Source organism: Schistocerca piceifrons, chromosome 2 (assembly GCF_021461385.2).
Source record: "Schistocerca piceifrons isolate TAMUIC-IGC-003096 chromosome 2, iqSchPice1.1, whole genome shotgun sequence".
NCBI lineage: Eukaryota > Metazoa > Arthropoda > Insecta > Orthoptera > Acrididae > Schistocerca > Schistocerca piceifrons.
The window spans coordinates 174,278,291-174,299,970 of record NC_060139.1 but is presented as its reverse complement, the minus strand read 5'-3'; the positions used below and the strand labels follow the sequence as shown (position 1 = coordinate 174,299,970).

Here is a 21,680-nt window from a genome sequence, read left to right as displayed (position 1 = left end):
CACTGTGCTCATGTTACATAAAAACCTATTCTATACAGGTGCTCATTAATTTCTTTTTGATTTAACTAAATGTCATCCATTATATTCATGGAAATATAACCCATCAGATGGCACTACTTACCATGTTAGATGGTAATGTTCACAGGTGTTTTAATCTCACTCCTATCTGTCTATGCTTGTGTTATCCTCATTCTATCCATATTCCTCTTTCCTTTTGCATCTCTATAGGACACACTAAAAACAGATTTTGTCACCTGGAGCAACCCCAATAACTACAAGATTTTCACTTCAAATTTTTTTTGTCAAAGATTTTCTTTGTGTGACAAGGTGCAATGGGACATCTGCCCTTAAATCAAGCAGTGTGGAACCCACAGTGAATAAAACTTATTAATTTTAAAGGCTTCTTCCAGAATGGTGTAAGTTTAACCCTTTTGCGCCTGTGGGCATGTATACATATCCCACTACACTGTTCCTCACATGTTGTAAACACGTACATGCATGCCACTTGGGTGTTCCAAAAATGTTATGGATATCAGAATGTGTCATAAGCCACCAACCTCTCAATGCTAAGGGCAAGTTACTACCGTATCTCTGTGAATCAAAACGTTTTGAGTATTTTATCATACAACATACATATCTCATTGCATGTTATCATTTACAAAAAATATTTGTTTCAGTATCTTGAATTGTTTACGAGATATGAAGATTGTCACGGCCATGGTTCATGCTGCACAAGGATGAGAACGCATGCGTGTGACATGTATAAAACCCAAAAACCAGAGAATGAAATGAGATATCATTCTGCTCCCAATTTCAAATAAAATTTCAATATCTTATCTAAATTTCATCCACTATAATGTATGAGCTAAAATCAAATATACACAAAGTTTACACAATGTAGCTTTACATCTGCTCAAACTCTTTAAAATTTCATGCAATATTTTACTTAATTTGATGCAGCACAGTAAGTACGATGGAAAACAAAAACAATAAAATTCTTTATTGAGTGTAGATATCAGACTGTAATATGCGCAAAAATCCAATTTTTCCACCTAATAGTTTTTGAAAAATTGAATGATAAGGATTCCATATCGATCGGAATGTCGTCTTTCTAAGAGCACGTCTGTAGCAGCAAAAGTTTTAATACAAAGGCAGGTCCAAGGACCTCGAGGTACAACAAATTGCTTTTCTGCTGCTGGAGTTTGAAGGTGGTCGACCTGTGTTGTTGCTGCTGTTGATGATGATGATGATGATGATGACTGTAAATATACACAGACTGAACTACGTGGTTATTAGCCCCTTAATTTTCTCGTGGTGTCTGAAAGATGTAGATATTCTACCAAAGTGTATGACACACAATTTGGTTGGTAAGAAAAGAAAGATCACTGATATATAACGCTGGTGAGACTGTATGACCTATGTCTACTACGCCTATTTTAATTGCAAATGGGTGGCACTTTAAACTGATCCTCGTGCAACTAGATTCTTCCGCATGTATCAATTACTAAGGGTCGAACCAATCCTGCTTCTAATCTGACTAAAGAAAAAATGTTGTATAAAGACCGGTAAATTTCCTCAAAAACCCCGTTTTTGCAGAGTTGATAAAATGTGACGCTGTCACATTGTATCATATGCTTTGCGTAGGTCAAAAAATACTATGCTTATGGTGCAAAAAGGCCTCTTGATTCACAAACTCCAACCATATCAGATGATCCATGGTAGTCTGAGATCTTCGGAATCTGCACTGGAATTGGGAAAGGAGATTTTTCAGATTCCAAACATTAACAGGACTGCATATTAACTATCTTTTCTAATACTTTGATAAGTTGTTTGTAAGGTTGATCGGTCTGTAGCTATTTCTATTTTTTGGATCCTGGCTTCGTTTCAGTATAGGTATTTTGATACTCTCTCTCTCCATTGAGAGACAAATTCAATATCTCACTACAGATTGTCAAAAATTTATACAATAGAGCTGTGGGGTTGATGTAGAGTGGGGATCACTGAAATGTTAATATACAGTAAGAATGTAATACATACGAACATGAAAAACAACAGGATCATTTTATTAATTACTGAATCATTCCAGTAGTCTGTACAATATATACAATTTCATGATTTGTTCTACATATTTGTTATAACAAACCATTTCCATGTGCAATGGAAAATATAAATTATATCACAACTCTTATTGGTGAAACACTTCGAGATGAACAATTTCATGATTCAGCACTAATTAAGTATGTCATGAATACCAGGGTCAACAGCCATTGTGAAAAAAGGTGGAACTGTTAAGAAGCACTTGCAAATTCAGTCTACACTGTACCTACTCAAAGATTCAATATAGTCTCTTCATGTTATGGTGTACAACACGAGGCACATTTTTAACACTGATGCTGCCACCACACACACATGAAACATTAATTTTCATGTGGCTGCTCTACTTATCAAGAAACTTGAGCTTTTATTTGGTGGTGTTTAAGTACTGCCATAATACAGTGGTGAAGTAATAAAATTTTTGTACTGACAATCAACAAAAATTGATTATTTAGGATCCAAATAAAACTATTCTTTATCCACAACTTCTCATAAGATTTTACATCATACAAACATAAAAATGTAAGGCAATTGCAAAAATGCATGCAGTGCAATGCTTTAAGCTTTAAGTAACAAATAACTGAATAAATATTTAGCACCCTTCAAATTTTCAGTGAGCCATTATCAAGTCCAACTTTCTCTCCCACACGAGTTAGTTAATACAGCAAAACAATTTTTTTTAAACGCCTTCTACAAAAGCCTGTACTCCCCCAATTCAAAGAGAATATTCAGTGGTTTGCGGAGTAACAATGAAATAATATACATAAGACTGCCATTGTACATTGCAAGTACAAAAATTTATCTCAAACGTAATGCACACGGTAACACTCTGCCTGTACATCATTAGTGTGAAAATTAACTATTTTTAATGTTGTTTAAGCCCTGCACTATGTACACGAGTAATCTACTGAAACATGCCTCTGTCAGAATACAAAGAAATCTACAACATTAAATTCTCTCTCCATATTGTTCTTCATAACAATATGCCAACTGTTAAATGAATTCTTCGTACACCACACTGTTAGTTTTAATTATATCAAGCTAAAAAATTGAGGTATCTAGATGAAATGTAGGGTACAAGACTTGAAAAAAATTTGTAATCTCATAGTGATACATTACCAAAAATAGTGATATTGTGAAAACGATTACAACAGTAAAATACAACGATTCATAAGACATGAGCAAATTCAGTCTCTTCCAAGGGAACTGAATAAAACAGAAGACTTTCTAAGCTTTACAATGAATTATTTCACTCGACAGATACATGATACAATCAAATACCACATTACTTTGTTTGCATATAGTTCTTGAAAACACTAGGCAATGGTGCAACATGATACATTGTCAAAAGACACATTACAACACTATACAAAACAAACATAATCAAAGGGCAAGCAAACACAATTATGATCCTTTCTGGAATAAAATTAAACAACAACTGGAGAAGAAATGACCAGAACAATAACTTATCACATATAATTAGCTTGAGTAATATAGATATCTTGTATACAGTACAGAACTTTTGCAGACCATTATGTGACAGAGGGACCAACTTAATTAGATACAACTGGTAATGGATTCGCTTTACATTTTACAACATTGATAAAGAAGTGCTGTGCACAAATCTATAGAAAAATGCGCTTGCCAAAAACTTTTACTGAAGTTGTACTAGATTCCAAAGGAATACTTTTGTGCACATAAATGTACTTTCTGACTGACTATTAGAATCAAATGCTCTGCTTCTGCCAGAAGGTTGAAAATTCTTGACTACATATTATTTTACCATCAGTTCAAAATGTTAACTGTCATTCAATTAACCTAGACTTAATCAAAAGCAAAGACAGTTAACAATAACCTACTAGGGAAACATTCTCAGCTACAGTACAATTAAAAGCAGGTGAAATTGATATAAGCTTTCCTCGAGCAAAATATACCATTTCTTGTAAGTCACATGTTCACATATCCAGTTACTATCAACAGAAAATCAAGAACATTCATCATGTGGATCATATGGGCAATAATTTGGAACTATGTTGCAAGTGATAAAAACTAAATCATTATTACAGATTCCATAAATATGCTACGGTACAAATATGAAATTGTTGGTGTTTTCCCCCTTAATGTGAATTGAAATCAAGTTATTTAACATAATATTGCATGACAAAATGTTTCATTCACTACCAACTGACATCACAGCCTAGCAGAAGTACCTATAAGTAAACAGTGACATGTATCTCCTGGAGCTAAAAATACCTCTTTTTTTAAAGCTGAGATAGGAAAAATCTTAAGTGTGGTTGCTCGTAAAGAAAGATCTTTCATTTCCAAGGAAGTGAAATTCAATGCTTTTTTTTTTCAATTGTTTGAAAGTTTTCTGTTGACTTTTGTGGTATCTGATTAAACATTTCCTTATGAATTTCTTTTCATCAACCATTCCATTTCTTAATTATTTTTCAATGCAGTTTATTTATTACACACTATTTAGTGTATAACAGTACCACAGTTCACCAGAAATACAAAACAATGTCAAATAACAGTTAAGATAAACATACAGTGAGAGGGGAAGGGGGAATTCTGTCTGGGTGGGAGAGGGAGGGGGGGGGGGGGATAAAATTAAATAATCATTTTTCACTAATTTATGGCCTGAAGTTTAAAAACTTTCATTACTTTAAGGTAAGTTTTGAAGGACATGTTATTTTGACTTTTGCACATAAGTTCAGAAAACAAACTATTGCTCTCAATGATGGGTTTAATTAATAAACATCAATGCTATAAAAAAATGTGCATGCATAAAAACTGAGATAACAATCATTAAACTCCAAATATTAAGCAATTTCACTAGATGATGGCCAGTAAAAAGTACTGTTATGCATAGTTCAGATTCCCATATAAAAGATTCTTGATTGCACTTGGATAACGAACAGTAATCAAATCAATGGGTAATGTTCTTTTTTCTTGAAATACCATATGACAGAAAAAAAACTGTACAATGAACACCTGCTGTTAAGCGTCAACAATGTACTCTGTATCAGGCTGTGATGTGCGTAGGAATAGCAACTAAAAGGCACTAGGTCCAGAACAATCAAACTATACATAAACACTAATATGCAATTGTTGTAAATTCATCATACTTGACATTTCATCTTCTGTTTTTAATAGTTTCTATATTATATGGATACCAGAGCCCCTAACAAAATAATTACGCTATGGAACAGAAATTTCCAAAGGCACAAAAAAGTGTTTAAATACTAGAGAACTTCCACATTTTAAGACAGACACAACCAGCCAACATCTTACACAGAAAATTGCAGGCACAATTGTATTTTCTACCATAGTCATTAATGCTATTATCCAATCAATTCCACTAGCTGTGCGAAAAATCAATAGTGGGAACCATGGATGATTCTAAACGAAGCAATCATAGAGCATAACAGTCCAACATTATGTTAACATAATGTTCACTCAATACTACCTGAATGAACTCTATCCTCCTCTCATATACAATATTGTTTTTCACATAAACATTACATTCTACAAAAGCAGAACGGAGTGGCTAATAATGTAATAAATTTTTGTCACCGGGAGACACAAAAATGTTTTGAGCAAATGAGAAAACTGGGACATAGCAGAATAAATTAACAGAGCGTGCCTGATTTGTAAAACCTTCGTCACATAAGCTCAGGAAGATTAACTAACAAAAGAGCTCCTTAAGATAACTAAGGAAAACGTTATTTAAATTTATAATGTTTATGAGAGACAAGAAGTCACAAATGGAAAGATAATTCTTTCAGAGTTTGCACTTTCCCTATACTGTAAACATAATAAAGCATATCTGCTGGTGCAGCGACTGGACTGCTTTATGAGTATGGCCCTTTTATTTTCCCCCATTCTAGGAAGCAAAAATGCCAGTTACAAAACACTGGAGATCAAATTTTTAATACCACATAATCTCTCAAAACATACCAACTTAAAAAACAAGGGGGTTCTCTCAAAATATATATCACATTTCTGCTAAATTATCATACACATTGTATCAAATAACTAACATAAGGTAAGTATCTGATCCTCGCAAACACTTTTGTTAAGCATTTACTTTTTTTTTCTCATGCTCTGAGCCTTCATGACAGGGCAAGTTTAAACTATAAGTAGCAATTTTTGGCTGAAAATTAGTCCCGTACTTTCCAACAAGCATCAAAGTCATTTGTATAATTTTTAAAAAATTATATATATTTCTAATTTTCGTTTTTTTACAATACATGAAACAAAGATAAAACTGCAAAACAACAGAAAGCACTGACAACATTTTAACAAATGTATCAAGTCAGAAAATATGAAGCACTTCGTTTATGGCAGGTACTTGCACAGCATGAATTTGCTATGTGACTACACAAAACACATGTCCTTCTTGACAATCCTATTCTCAAGTTTTTGGGAGACAATCTGAACAATGTTAAGATGAAACATAGCACGATGCACACTTTTTTTTTTTGTTAACACTATAAACAAAAGCAGTGTTAAACTTGAGTGTTCTGTGGAGCAGTGCCCGCTGATACCAACGGCTGTGCATATTCCACGAAGTCATCAATAAGTACGGGCCACGCACCTTCTTCGTCATAGTTGGACATATCATCATTTATCATCATTGCAAAATCCAGAAGTAAATTCCAAGTATCTTTAGGTATTGAACGTTTATGATGTTCCTGAAGCAAATAAAAAAACAATCCATCTGTAAAATTACATGTACACAAAGTGAGAAAGAGAGAGAGAAATTGGCCTGCATTGTCAGCAGTAGTATGTGACTGAAACAACTGTAAAATGAATGCCAGCTTTTAAAAGTCTAAAACATATTTTGTGGCAGGCTGTGATGTTTATAGGAATTGCATATCATAGGTACTTGTCCCTGAATAGCCAAACTTCCCCCCTAAGAGGACCAAACTTTTGACAAAAATGATATCGAATAAGAAAAAAGCAACAATAAAGTAACAGTGGTTTTAGTGTTTACAGGGGCTGGCAGAAATATCGTGAAATAGCTGAATAATATTTCCAATTAACAAATGTAAAAAGAAATGAAATGTTGGCAAAATGGTGTATAAAACAATGAATTCTATCTTCCGATTTCTTCCCCACAAAAGAATATTGCTCCACTGTGTGGCTGAGCTTGACGAACACACACAAAAGTAACTAACTCTATAGCAATTGAATTACAGACATCTGTATAGTAGCGTGTAACAACCCCTTACACCCTGAAAATGGCTCCAAGAAGTACTCCATGTGACACCAAAGGTGTTGGGGAGGCACCCTGATCCAGGACCTCTGGACTGAAGCTGGCACAGTGCTTCAAATTAGGACTGTTGACATTTTAAAAAATATTCGGAATCCCATTTATTGATATTAAAAGAAATATCATTTTGGCCCTAGATATATCAAAGAAAAAAAATAAAGAAAAAAAAATAAAGAAAAAAGTAGCAATATATTGTTATATCAACAGAAAAGATATCAATGTACTGGCCTATCAAAATATCAGCTGCACACCGTAAATATACTGCCAGTTTTAGAGCTATATGTTTAAGTATTGATTTACTATTAGATATTCTGTACATCAACAAGCCAGCAGCCTGCTCACCCCCTTGGAGCAAGAATTGAAAATGATGCATGTTCACACCTGGTGGTAACCACTTTGCTAACATTGGTAACTGCATGTAACTGGTACAATAAAAGGTGTCCGACGTGTCTGTCATTCAGTTTCATCACATATCTGATTTGTCTGGAACACTTCATGTCTACATCCATGCTTTTTTCATTTCTGCAAATGCCAGTAACCTAACAGCTGTAGTGTCAAAACTGCATCGTGAAGCTAAACATCACAGTTTCTGTTGGCAGTGCAGAGTGCTTATTATGTTAGCATTTCCCCACACACGTCTCCGCCTTCCGCAACGACCAATCTTGTCATTTAGATTTTTGTTCATCATTTTCAGCAACTGTTTTTGAAGAATGGTGAAGAAATAGCATACTAGTTGCATTAAAAATTGTTTTTTTTTCCTATTATAATTTCAAATATTGCCAAGTTTTGCTTATTTCATTGTATTGTAGAATTATCCGAATGGGAATCTTTTACTCATAAGGATATTATTTACTCGGTCATGGACAAATCCCTCATTGATATGGGTCACACAACAAAAACTATAAGCTGACATAATGTCAGACTATCTATGAAAGTACATCAAGAGCAAATGGCCTTGGATGCTCGTAAACGGAATGATTCTGCTCCATGTTAACATGCGTCCACATGTTTCCAAGACCACACGAAGTGTAATGGCCAAATTTAACTGGGAATAGCTTGAGCACCTATCCTACAGCCCAGACATGTCACCCTGTGACTTCCGTGTGTTTGGTCTGCTAAAAAACTTATCATACGGAAATGCTTTGACTCTGACAACGAACTGACTGACACTGTGAACAACACTCTCATTACAGGCACAGGATTTCTGGGAACAGGAAATCCTTTTGCTTGTGAAACAATGGGATAGTTATGCTCACATTTCTGGTGATTACTTTTGAAAAAAGACTTCAATTATACCCACACTGTTGTTTTACATCTTTTAGTTTGAACACCCCTCATATTGCAGAGAGGCTTACATTCAGCTCCCTGGAAACCAAGCCTGAACACAACACAATATGACGACTATTCTAGTTACTAGCTGAAGATTGGAAACAAGCTAGAAAAAGCAGCCTCGGAGGGTTTAGCACCTGTGGGCAAAACTAAGCTACATAAAATCTATTTATTTCTCACTGTAATTATGCACATGTGTCTTATTAAGAAACCTAAATTGACAAATTAGTGGTCTGTTCGAGGTTCATTCCAACCCCGTTCCCAGTTTCTGTAAAGACTAGAAACAGCTTTAAGGCCACTGTGTCAAGTTTGCATTTGAATTAGAATGTGATCTACATACCTCCAAGTCATCATATTCTTTGATAATTTGATATTCATTTCTTTGGTAATTTATTGAAAGAGTTTAAGAAAATGATTTAACTCATATGAAATCTGCGCCACCAATGAAAACGTGTGGATTTAGTGTAAGTGTTATGTTTCAGACGTATATTAAAACATTCCTCCTAAATAAGAAATAAAGATTTTATTTTTGAGAGTCTAAGGTTGGTAACGTTCTAGGATTAAAAGTGAATACATAGTAAATCCATGGTGACACACTCAGAAGTTGCTTGCTGCCTACTTGCTAAAAGGTGAAACTGTTTAAATGACTAGACTTTTCACTACCAGTTTTTTTTTTTCAATTTCTATTGCAAAATGAAACAATTAAGTAGATATCAAACAATGGAAAATCCAGGATGGAATGTAACAATACTATGAGAACGAAAGTTGCTACTCACCATATAGCGGAGAAGCTGTGTTGCAGATAGGCACAACAAAAAGATTTTCACACTTAAAGCTTTCGGCCAATGGCCTTTGTCAACAAGAGACAGACATACACAGATAAACACTCATGCAAATGCAACTCACACACATGACTGCAGTCTCAGGCAACTGAAACCAGTTGCCTTTTTGTTGTGCCTATCTGTGACTCAGCACCTCCGCTATATGGTGAGTAGCAACTTTCCTTCTCATAATATTCAAACAATTAAGTAGGTCTCATGTCAGGGAGGGTGGGGGGGAGGAAGGGAGATGTGTCAACAAGGAGGAATCATTGGTTTGTCTGAAGTTTAAAACCATGAGGTGTACAATTACATTACATAGATTCCATGAAGAAGAGTCTCTGCAGTGTATGAATTGTGGCCATAAAATAATGGGATTGTTACTGTCACAGAGTATGTACGCATGCACCAAACATGAATGACCAATAGCTGTTAAGCGTGAAGCCTTTTCAGTTGAATATGGCACATCTGCTGTTTGTAGACAAATCTGTGTGGTCATGGCTTTCCTTTGTGTAGGAGCAGTTATTTTGTTTTGCCAGAAAAAAATCATAAGTGTAATAACAGAGCAAAGAATTGTCACGAAGATTCACTTGACACCTGGAAAAACTGCAACTGAAACCTAACTTTTAGTAAAGAAAATTGAACTTTTAGTAAAAAAAAATTGCATTGAGAAAACTGCTTATTACTGAGTGAGTCGAGCAGATTTTCAGATGGCCAAGAATACGACGACAGCTCATGCCCGGGATGCCCTTCAACATCAAAAACTGATGGAAATATCAAAAACGTAGGTCATCTGATTCGATCTGACAGTTGATCATGTTGATTGCTGAAATTGTAGGAATTGACAGATTGTGTACGGCAAATTTTACATAACCAGTTTTACACGAGAAAAGTGTACAAAACTGGTGCTGAAGATTCTCACAATTGAACAGCAAGAAACTTGTGAAAATGTTTGTACCGACACTTTGAATACCACTGAAAATGATCGTAATTTCTTGGAAAGAGTGATAACATGTGACCAATCTTGGTTTTTTTTGCGTATGATCCGAAAACTGTGTGTATTGGAAAGGGCTAAATTCACCAAGAGCAAAAAAAAAACTCATTTGAGTAAATCAATATTCAAAGCGATGTTGATTGCCATTATTTTTTTATATATATATATATATATATATATATATATATATATATATATAAAATAGAGGGAAATATTCCACGTGGGAAAAATATATCTAAAAAGAAAGATGATGAAACTTACCAAACAAAAGCGCTGGCAGGTCGATAGACACACAAACAAACACAAACATACACACAAAATTCTAGCTTTCGCAACCAATGGTTGCCTCGTCAGGAAAGAGGGAAGGAGAAGGAAAGACAAAAGGATATGGGTTTTAAGGGAGAGGGTAAGGAGTCATTCCAATCCCGGGAGCGGAAAGACTTACCTTAGGGGGAAAAAAGGACAGGTATACACTCGCACACACACACATATCCATCCACACATACACAGACACAAGCAGACATGTCTGCTTGTGTCTGTGTAAGTGTGGATGGATATGTGTGTGTGTGCGAGTGTATACCTGTCCTTTTTTCCCCCTAAGGTAAGTCTTTCCGCTCCCGGGATTGGAATGACTCCTTACCTTCTCCCTTAAAACCCATATCCTTTTGTCTTTCCTTCTCCTTCCCTCTTTCCTGACGAGGCAACCATTGGTTGCGAAAGCTAGAATTTTGTGTGTATGTTTGTGTTTGTTTGTGTGTCTATCGACCTGCCAGCGCTTTTGTTTGGTAAGTTTCATCATCTTTCTTTTTATATATATATATATATATATATATATATATATATATATATATATATATATATATATATTCATGGAATTGTGTATCTTCATTGGATTCCTGAAGGTCAGACAATTAATCAACATTACAACCTTGAGTTTCTTGCTCAACTCTATGAGAGGGGGGGGGGGGGGGGGGGGGGGACACCTTGACCTGTGGAAGATCAAGTCATGGGTTCTTCATGAAGACAATGCACTGGCTCATATTGCATTGTCTGATAAGAGGTTTCTAATTAAGTGCAGCATCCCAGTGTTAGACAACCCAGCTTCTTCACCTGACCTAGCACCATGCAACTTACCTATTCCTCAACGTCATACCTCCAATAAATGGAACAAGATTTTGGTCCATTGAAGCAAGGAAAAAAGAAGCTGCAAATGCCATCAAGTAGCTCACATACAAAAACCAATGCTTTACAGCATTAATCAGGTTATTTCATAGCCCCACCTTGCAGAAGTAAGTCAAAAGTGGTTGTTTCATTTATCTAAGATGAAACAAAATGACTTACTTCATGAAAGAGTATGGTATACAGCACTAGTATTAATTATATTACAATCTAAGACACTGATTTTAAGGATTTGCGTGAAGATATTCTTCACTGCTGTAAGAGAAGCTGGTGAACAAAAATTTCAGCCTAAGTTCCACATCATCCACAAGATGTTTAATATGTCATTTCCTCCGCTGACAAAATTACAAGCTCTGATATTCCTGTTTGTATAACATATCAAAATCCGATGCGAATCTTGATAATAATGCATAGAAAACAGGGGTTTATAAAAGTGAACAGATGACATTTTATTGTGTATATGCAGAGTGAAGCAACAAATGAAAATCTGTACCAAGCCCAGGACTCTAACCTGGATCTCCTGCTTACTAGACAGATGCGCTAGCCACTAAGCCACACCATCATGGTGACTTTGCACAATTGCTGAGACTTCTGCAAGCTGTTCGATTTTAGGGGGATTACCAAGTGCCCTGAGGCATGAACGAGAATTTGGAATGAGGAACGAAGCATGCTCAGGTAGGCCAAACGATTGTGCAAGTCACTGTGCCAGGGTGATGTTTGAGAATTGATACAGGTCTTTGGAAGCATGTAGTTTCATTTAATATTTTAATATTGACTCTTGAGAAAACAAGATAAAGTGGCTGATGTTCTGACAAGTTGTTTTTCTGTACTGTGAAACTAGGAATGCTCTATCCACCATCTGTTTTTTCCTCATGTTCTATTCAGTTTTGCATTGCTCTGTTCATCTCATGTCTAATCTCTCTCCCTCTATCCATCATTGTCTCACCTTATTCTTACATCATCTATGAAGTGAAAAACTGGCAGAGGGTTTACCAGTATTGTCCTACACTCACAGACAACTCTTACAACAACTTCTGTTCCCACTGTCCTAACCACAGATAGAGGAGTCTCTCTCATCCTCGGATCTGAGTGAACAGCCCTTTTTCTAATCTTTCCCATCCTATTCTTCTTACCTCCCTAAGGAAGGCACTTATAGTTCTGAAACCTACGAATATTTTTTTCCCACTTTTTAATATGCTTGGAATTTTGTCTCTTAAAGGCAAGTACGGGGCAGCTATTTTGCTTCCGTGTAATTCTGTAGTTCTCTTAAGTGAATCTTCCTTTTCAAACAACACAAATCTTTGTTCTAACTAGTAATATGGAAACGTTTAGCTCTATATGACAGACTTAATGGCAAGAGCATAGCATTCAACATGGAGATGGAGGAGGAGGAGGAGGAGGAGGAGATGTCTCGTAGACAAAAATGTCATTAGAGACAGAGCACAAGCTAGATTATAGAAGGAAAGCAGCTATGTCCTTTCGAAGGAATCATCCCAGCATTGCCTTAAGCTTTTTAGAGAAATCTAAATCAGGGTGGCTGGACACTAGTTTGAACAGTTGTCCTCCCAAATGCATGTCCAGTGTGCTGACCACTGCACTATCAGGGCATTTGATTACAACTGCATCAAAAGACACAGAAGAACAAAACAGGTAGTTAATTTTGTACAGTGCTGTTTTAAGAAGAATAATAATGATTTGCACAGAATAGGCAATGCACATCATATCACTACAGACCAGACAGATGCTAAAATGTTAGGCATTTAATGAACTACAAATCAGTCCCATTATACAGTGTTTCCTTTTTGGACAGACAGATACAATCATGTAATCCACAAATGTAGAAGTTTAATAATCTTCTATTCAGTAGCTGCAACAAGAAGTGAAGTAGTAAACAGAAATATAACAAAACAGCTGAGTCTGAAGACCTAATTAACATTATTACAGGAGCAAGGCAGGGACACTGAAGCAATATCCTCTAAAATAAAATACTTTCTAGATCTCCCAACCCTCATGAAGAGATCATTTTTCATTTGGCAGTTTTCTTATGTGTTCCCTATTACAATTTTTTTTTTTTTTTTTGCACTAATAGTTGTTGGATCCAAAAATATCACACTGATCTTACTTGATCTAGTGATTGCTCACAAAAGAATTAGTCATTTTTATAATGTGTTGTGTTTGAGGGTTTCCATTTATAACTGTTGCTAAGAGCACTCTGCTTTGTACTGAGATGAGCTCAAAAATACAGTTTTCATGTAATGCAATATCTGATGATCAGGAACGATGGGTGCAGCATGGTCATCAGTGACCTTGTGAAGTCTCAGTATGCATTCTCGTGAGGGGGATGAAGGCTGTCCTCACTGGCAGAGTTACCTAAAATGCATTTACATCCACCTATCAATTATAAAAACTGCCATCAAGATACACTAAACCAGTGGTTCCCACCAACTTTTCTGAGACCATTAGCCATGAGTGCAATCAGGTATTTGCTAGTAAACCCGCTCCATCACCACCACCACAAGTGCCCAACAAAATTAATGGCAAAAGGTAAATGATATATAGCTTTTGTAGGTGTTTTATTAAACCATGAACTAATGAGTCAGTGATGTAATTGGTACTGCCTACTTCTAACAACCTCTTTTACAATGATGAAGCAATTCTTGGTGCACTGCTGGAAATACCTACAACTCCTTCTCAGAAAAGGAAGTGAACTATCCACATTTAGGGTCATCACTTGTCACAAAACATGGTTCCTCTGCACCACTCCTCTCCCTTCTGACATCTGCTTCACACCCACACAATGGAGCCCAACCCATATATTCAAACAAGTTAAAGCACGAGCACTATTATGGGTGGCTATAAATTATTCATTCATTTTCAAAGCTGTATATTTTAAAAAGTATTACAAGTAAAAATATGGTTCTTGCCTGACTAGAACTGTAAACTTACCAAGTTTACATTTTGCACTCTAAAAATATTCTATGATTGCCCCTCTGATCATATGACCCATGTCCAAGCAGTAGTCAAGTTTGTTCCAGACCTTATGTTAGCAACACCCTATCACTTTTCATCATACCAGCATTGATGTGTTTTCTGAGCTGTTCTAGTTTTCTTGGCAGTGGGGGGGGGGGGGGGGGGGGTCATAAACATGGTCCTTTATAAACCCCCAGCCTCACCTCACTTTCAACATTACACCCAATCGAACAATGTACACTGTTTAAGTTGCTTCAGTGAGAGGGTCTTGTTGGAAGATGAAATTCTCAGAATCAGCGGTTAGTTGTGGTATCAACCAAAACTGTAATGTAGCAAGGTATGAGGTATCTGCCACAGTCTTCTCATAGAGGAAAAACAGTCAATACAGCATCATCTGCGGCAAAGCACAGTAAACAGTAGTCTTTGGACAATCTCATTCATGCATCACTATTTCCTGAGAATTTTCAGTGTCCTACACATTCACATTATGGCGATTAACCTTGCCAGATAAATGGTAGGTTGCTTCATCACTGATCAACAACTTTCTTCTCATACTGTGATGCAAAATTGAAGGCACAAGCCATAATCTTCTGGTTTTAATTGTTGCATGAGTTGCAGATGGTATGGTTTGGAAGGTAGCCTCCAAAGCCTAATCTACCACACAATTTGCTGCAATATTCCAGCATGAGCTGCAGATGGTATGGTTTGGAAGGTAATCCCATCGCAGAATATACCACACAATTTGCTGTGGTGTTCCAAGTTCAAGGCTAGCACCGACTATTGGTCTCCCCCCCCACAAAAACTTTCCCTTACCTTCTCCACGATTGCACCTGGCACACTTGGTCGACCAGTACTTTTCCGTTTGCTGAGACAAACAGTGTCCCTAAATTGTCGGTACCAAAGCACAATGTTCTGTTTACATCAGAATTCTTTGATTTTCCATCATTCCTACCGAAGGCACACTGCACTGTTGCACCAGAGAAACATATTACATATTCCAAGTCACAAAAACTATTTTCTTGCCAACCAGCAGTCACAATGCAAACTCAGCAAGTTTACAGTTCTATTCTTGCATCAATAAAATTTGCATATGTAATATTTTGGAAAATATACAACTCCTAAAATGAACTAATCATTTATAGTAGCCCTGTGCTTACTGTCTGTACATCAGTTCACTGCACTCCTTTGATCGCTGCATTCCTTCCTTCCAATAATAATAATAATAATAATAATAATAATAATAATAATAATAATAATACTTGTACACTCTACCTATTTAAATGCCACTACACCGCTGTAATGTCCAAGCTAAACTGTCAATTAGTTCATTGACTGTTTTGATGTGGATAAGGAAGCAATTTCTTGTCTATTTTGGGATCTACCTAGACTCGATAAGACATTTTTAAGAGATATTTAAGCATATGTAATGTTTATGAATATAAGTCTCTTTATCATAGACGCATGATACAGTGTATGAGAGTACTGGTTGGACTATGTGAGGAAGGTGATTTTCATACATTCCTTTCACAAGCTCTAACCTCCTCCGCACTGTGATATGTTTTAACACTAGTAATTGAAAGAAACTGCTGATAACTTATGTAATCGCTATTAAAGTCTTGCAAAATTTCGAATAATAGTCATGACTTTTAAAAATAATTTAGTGACTGAAACACAATTGCATGCTTTCATTCTTAGCTGTCAGAAAATTTAATTAGTTGGGAGCCACAGCACTGAACTATGACATTGAAAATGGAGTAATAAAAATGTTATGCTGTCTGGGCAAGCTATTTATTCAAAGCATGCCGACATCACCAATACAGCAACCTAAGGATGAGATTTGACACAGCCCAAAATATCAAAATACATGGTATGCTGGTCAGAAAGAATAGGGGGCAGGTCTCCAGCCAAACCAATGGTTGCCCTGATGTCAATACATAAAACACACACAGACACAAAACTACCTGAAATTCCATCCAACCTCCTGACTGCACCTAGCCGCATACCCTCTCTCTCCACCCTCGCCGCTTCATGCTCCTACAAGCAGCACTTCAGCATCCCCCATACCTATCCTGCCATCCCTCCCCTAATTCGTGACTCAACATTTCCAGTGTATGGTGAGTAGCACTCGATCCTTTTCATAACATTGTCATTATTCCATCCCAGATTTTTCCTTGCTTGTTTTTTTTTCAAATAGTATGAAAAGAGACAGTTGGTGTTAATTGTGGTTTTACTTTGTTTTTCATGCCACAAAGAATGTTGGTAACATGCAGATGTGGGACGAACCATGACAGATATGGGTATTGTCATCTATTGGGAATGATAATTTGAGAGAGAAACCACTGACTGACAATCAGAGTTTACATCAGTGAGTGAGTAAGTGAAAAAATTTACACTGGATCAGCAAGATTTAAATACGAAGCGGCATCAATGTAATTATAAAAGATGTACTTATTCTTTGCTTTTTAATATTTTACAGCAGGACTGACTTCCTGTGGATTGATGGAGGGTTTTTCTGGATTTTTATAATTTTGCATCATTTACTATCCTGAATAAATGTTATTACATTCCAAAGCTTGTTATGTTAACCTATTTTTTTCAAAAGCATGTTTCTTTAATTTTGCCAAAGTAAAAGTTACATTAATTCTACTAGTCTTCATTTCTTATTAATTTCATGAATATTGTATGACACATGATGTGAGTAAATGACATTCCTTTCTCAAATGTTGGGATCCATTTTCCGAGACATTATATGTTGAGAAATTTTCTTATTTTTACATGCCACCCTAATAAAATTGTGCTGAGAATTGTGTTTATTCATGTTGTGGCACCTTACCACTCAAACCTACTTCCTGCTTCCTATCAATGATAGCAGAGAGGCAAGTAAGTGGCCATACCAGGCAAGGTGCAAAGTTAATTTAAAGTGTTTAACAATTGTATCAATTTTGTGTACTGTCTTTTGCTTTTGATTCACAGGTAATATCCTTGTAGGGGCCTCGCTCAGTTTTAAACCTTGGGCACTCCAAAAAGGAGCAGCTGGCCTATGAACTTACATTTATAGATGCCATACAGGACGAAATGTTAATGAAACAGGGTGAGTTCTTGAGGGGCACATTCAACTGCTTGATACAGCTCAGTTCCACTAACCTCTATGAGGTAAGAGACAGTCCTTATTTGTCTTAAGTCTCTTGCCAGGCTTCAGAGTTAATTTGCACATTTTGCAAAGTAGCTCCCTATCACTTTCTCAATTGATTAGAGTAAATGCCCATTAAATAATTCAATATGCAATGTATTGCAGATTAATTTGGAGGCCAAGAAAATTTCTTTAATAGAAGAACTGCAGGAAAATGTTACAACAATTGCTGCAGTGCATGGAAATCTCTGCTCTTCAAGCAGGCCAGCAAGATGGGGGTTGGATTGCTGGAGGGTGATAATGTGAATATTTGGTAGCTTTTAATCTTTTGCCTAATTAAGTTAGGGCCATTCTGCAAGGTATTCCTGAATTACCCATGGATAACAGTACCCAGATTGCACAGTACCTCCACTTATCAGTTGAGATGCAACAATCTGTCATCCTGCTTCTGATTATTCAAATTGTGGTTCCCTTGGCCAAGGGTCATTTCTGAAGCACTTTAGAACAGGTTACTGAGGAAGGGGACATCTTGAGATATTTAAGAAGGAGAATATTTAGCAATCCAATAGATTGAAAGATCAACTTATTAATGAGAATTATTTTCTAGTGCAAGGCCAGTAGGAACCTTCCTTTGATTATGCTGAAACTCTTTAAGATGGCACAACTTGCCTTTTGTGTTGAAGCTATTGAAAGAGAGGTCGTTGAAAACAATTCATGGTATGCAACCCTAGGATAAATCTAGGGTAATTTTCAGTAACAAACCTGAGATCCTTCTCGAACTCAGTGAAATTATTCATTATGTTGAGAGTACTAGTTTTTCCAGTCAACAAAGAAGATCATAAGCGTCTAAAATAAACCACCTGATAAGAGTGATTTCCAAAAATCAGGGGAATTAGCAAGTAAATTGGGAAAGAGACACCTGCTGATGTAATCAGGCATTTTGCACATGGCTAAAACAAGACACCAGGCACCTGGGAACAGCTGACAGTTTCAGAAGCACAGTAGCCAAAGGAACTGACCACCCACGGGGTGTGACTCGACTAGGTGGTGTTACTAGATCTTCCTTGCCTAGGGTTTGCCTGGCTGTTAACCATGAATCACTTTGCATTTTTTCTTTCCTCAAATTATTCATCTTAATGGCAGTAAATCTCAATTTGAAGTGGGATGTTTACCTTGAGATCAGGCTAACCATTTGCTGAATTTGCTTAACCAGTTCCATGATTTTTTGACTGATCTTTTGTAGCTTACTGGTGAAACTGAATGTGAAATTCAGCGTATCAGCTGAATCCCTGTCAGGTATTCCACCTACCATGCGTCAACACATCAAATGCATATTCCTATTCATCTTCCGTGTTTTTGGTGCCGAAATAGAGGGGAGAAGGTTATAAGCCAGTAGGTAGTTCACTACATTGTCCTCAACCAAAAAATTGTCTTGCAGTCTGTGCCCTCATCCAAACTCTACATCTCTTTCACCTTGTTTTCTGGGGCACGTTAGTTCCTGATCTTAATTAGGCTTACCTTTAATGTCAGCTTGCACAACAATCTAAGCCTTTGCTTGCCTTCTGCACTGGTTATAAATTATTTGAATATAAGGCGGTGTTCTTCGGTTTTGTTATGTCCTAGCTAGTAATGCCACCCGAGCCCGCTGCCAAAAGGTTGGCAGCATCAAAGTCCGGACGCCGTCCGCATAAGCAGCGCCAGCGAGACAGCAAATCGCCGCAAGTCTGCGCGCGCCACCGCTGGCTTCTGGCTTCTTAAGCGCTGGAGTCGCGAGCGATAGGACATTTCTGTATTCGCCGCTCAGTTGTATACTCGCCACCGAATTGTGTACTTGCTAGTCAGTTGTGTGTTCATCGCAGCAGAGTTGTTGTCGTCAGCCGACGCTGACCTAGCCGCTCCGACTCGAACTAGACAGATTTCTGTAGACACGGAGTTCACTACTGTGTTACTGTATCTTCGTCAATAAAGATAAGTACCAACTTTTATTTAATCCAAGTGTTTGGGTTTTCATCTTTCTGTTCACTGTTCCAGCGGACCGGTCGGCCCGCTATTAAAGTGTGGCGGTGACTTCGTAAGCCATTTCTACAGCCAAGTGTTTGTCGCTACGAACACCGCCACAAAACTGGCGACGAGGTCTTCCGAACTCGTGTGCAGGTCTGGTTCAACTTGTTCTTGTTATACTAATTATAGAGATAAACTTTTGGGGGCTGGTTTAATTTGTGTTCACTATGTCTGCCGAATTACAACAGTTGATCTCGTTACAGAGTCAGCAAATACAAAGTCTGGTGGAAGCAATCGCCAAACAAGCGGCTAATCCTCCAACACAAAAGGAACAAGCACAGGCAGCACCACATTTCCGTGCTTTTGATGCATTCAGAGAAGAATGGCGAGAATATTTCGCGCAGTTGCAGGCGCACATGACAGTCTACAAAATCACAGGTACTGAGCGGCAGCTTTATTTAATTTCCACTGCAGGCATGGAAATCTATCGACTACTTTGTAAGTTGTTCCCGGAATCCCAGCCAGAAGCTTTAGACTATGACGTTGTTGTTAACAAGCTTGCTGAGTATTTCGAGTCGCGAGTTCATGTGGCAGCAGCCAGATTCAAGTTCTTCAGATTAAAGAAACTGCCACATCAATCTAATAAACAGTGGTTAACAGATTTATGGGGCCTCACCCGTCAGTGCCGATTTAATTGTGTGTGTGTGGAGCTTCCTACAGTGATGTCATGTTACGAGATGCTATTACTCAAAACATTGCAGATTCTCGTATTCGTGCTGCTATCTTAAAGTTGCCTGACCCGTCATTAGAGACTGTGATGAACATCACTGAAGCCCAAGATACTTTTGACTATGCTGAGTGTGAGTTAGACCAGCCATGTATTTCTCAAATTGCCTGTGCTAAGCAAGTTATGTCACGCCCGCGGCCCCACCGGCAGAGTCAGACTGTAAACACTAGCCGGCCGCGTCATGTTAAACACATTCGTCAGCCGCGTGTGCAAAATGATAGAGTTAAGTCTTGCCCTAAGTGTGTTCTTGCTCATCCTCGTGAACGTTGCCCGTTAAGAAACGCGGTTTGTCACTTTTGTCAAAGGAAAGGACACATCCAGACTGTTTGTTTGCGTAAACGCAAGAACAATTCTAGTGCTGCCCAGCCCATGGATATTCATGTACTTCAAAGCCAGCCCGCCCAGAAGGTCGCGTTTAAAGACTCTTCCACGGTTCGTGTGGGTAATAAACTTGTTCGCAATAAGCCACCCACCCAGCCCTCTGCTATGCGACCCAAGCATAATTCCAACGCTGTAAAAAGTAATGTCCAGACTGCAAGTGAAGCAGGAGTTGTTGTTCCACCCGCCCAACCCACGAGTTGTCGTAAGCAGCGAACACGCGCTAAACGCGCTGATTTTGTGTCTTCCGCCTCCACTGCACCGATCCAGAGACTGTGTAATAAACTATTTGTGAAGCTACGCATCCAAGATAAGACCTTCAATTTTCAATTAGACACTGGTGCGTCTGTGACTCTCATAAATAGTGCTACGTATGCGGCTATCGGCCGCCCTAAACTTTCAGCGGCAAAACATTGGCTACTTATAGTGGAGAACGAATTCCTGTGTTAGGTGTATGTAGCGTGCCAGCCACATTCCGTGGCAATACAAAAACAGTTTCATTCACAGTGCTCCGCGCTACAGACAGTATAAACATTTTCGGATTGGACTGTTTTGACTTGTTTGGCCTGTCTATCCAAGACAATGTGTTGCAAATTAATTCTGTTGTTGTTCCTCAAGACAGCATAACCGATTTGTGTAAACGATACAGTGACATATTTAAAGACGAACTAGGTTGTGCTGCGAACTTTGCCGCTCATATTACGTTAAAAGATAATGCTCAG

General features: G+C 37.5%; 1 protein-coding gene across 2 annotated transcripts in view; it reads right to left on the bottom strand.

Annotated features, from left to right (window-relative positions):
• Positions 1-2,038: 2,038 nt before the first annotated feature.
• Positions 2,039-21,680, bottom strand: part of LOC124775082 (DCN1-like protein 1) — a 49,008-nt gene continuing 29,366 nt past the window's right edge. For both annotated transcript variants that reach the window (XM_047249888.1, XM_047249889.1), the window contains exon 5: positions 2,039-6,791. In XM_047249888.1, coding sequence (XP_047105844.1) covers positions 6,606-6,791 — 186 coding nt within the window. In that variant the 3' untranslated portion in view covers positions 2,039-6,605. The remainder of the gene's footprint in view (positions 6,792-21,680) is intronic.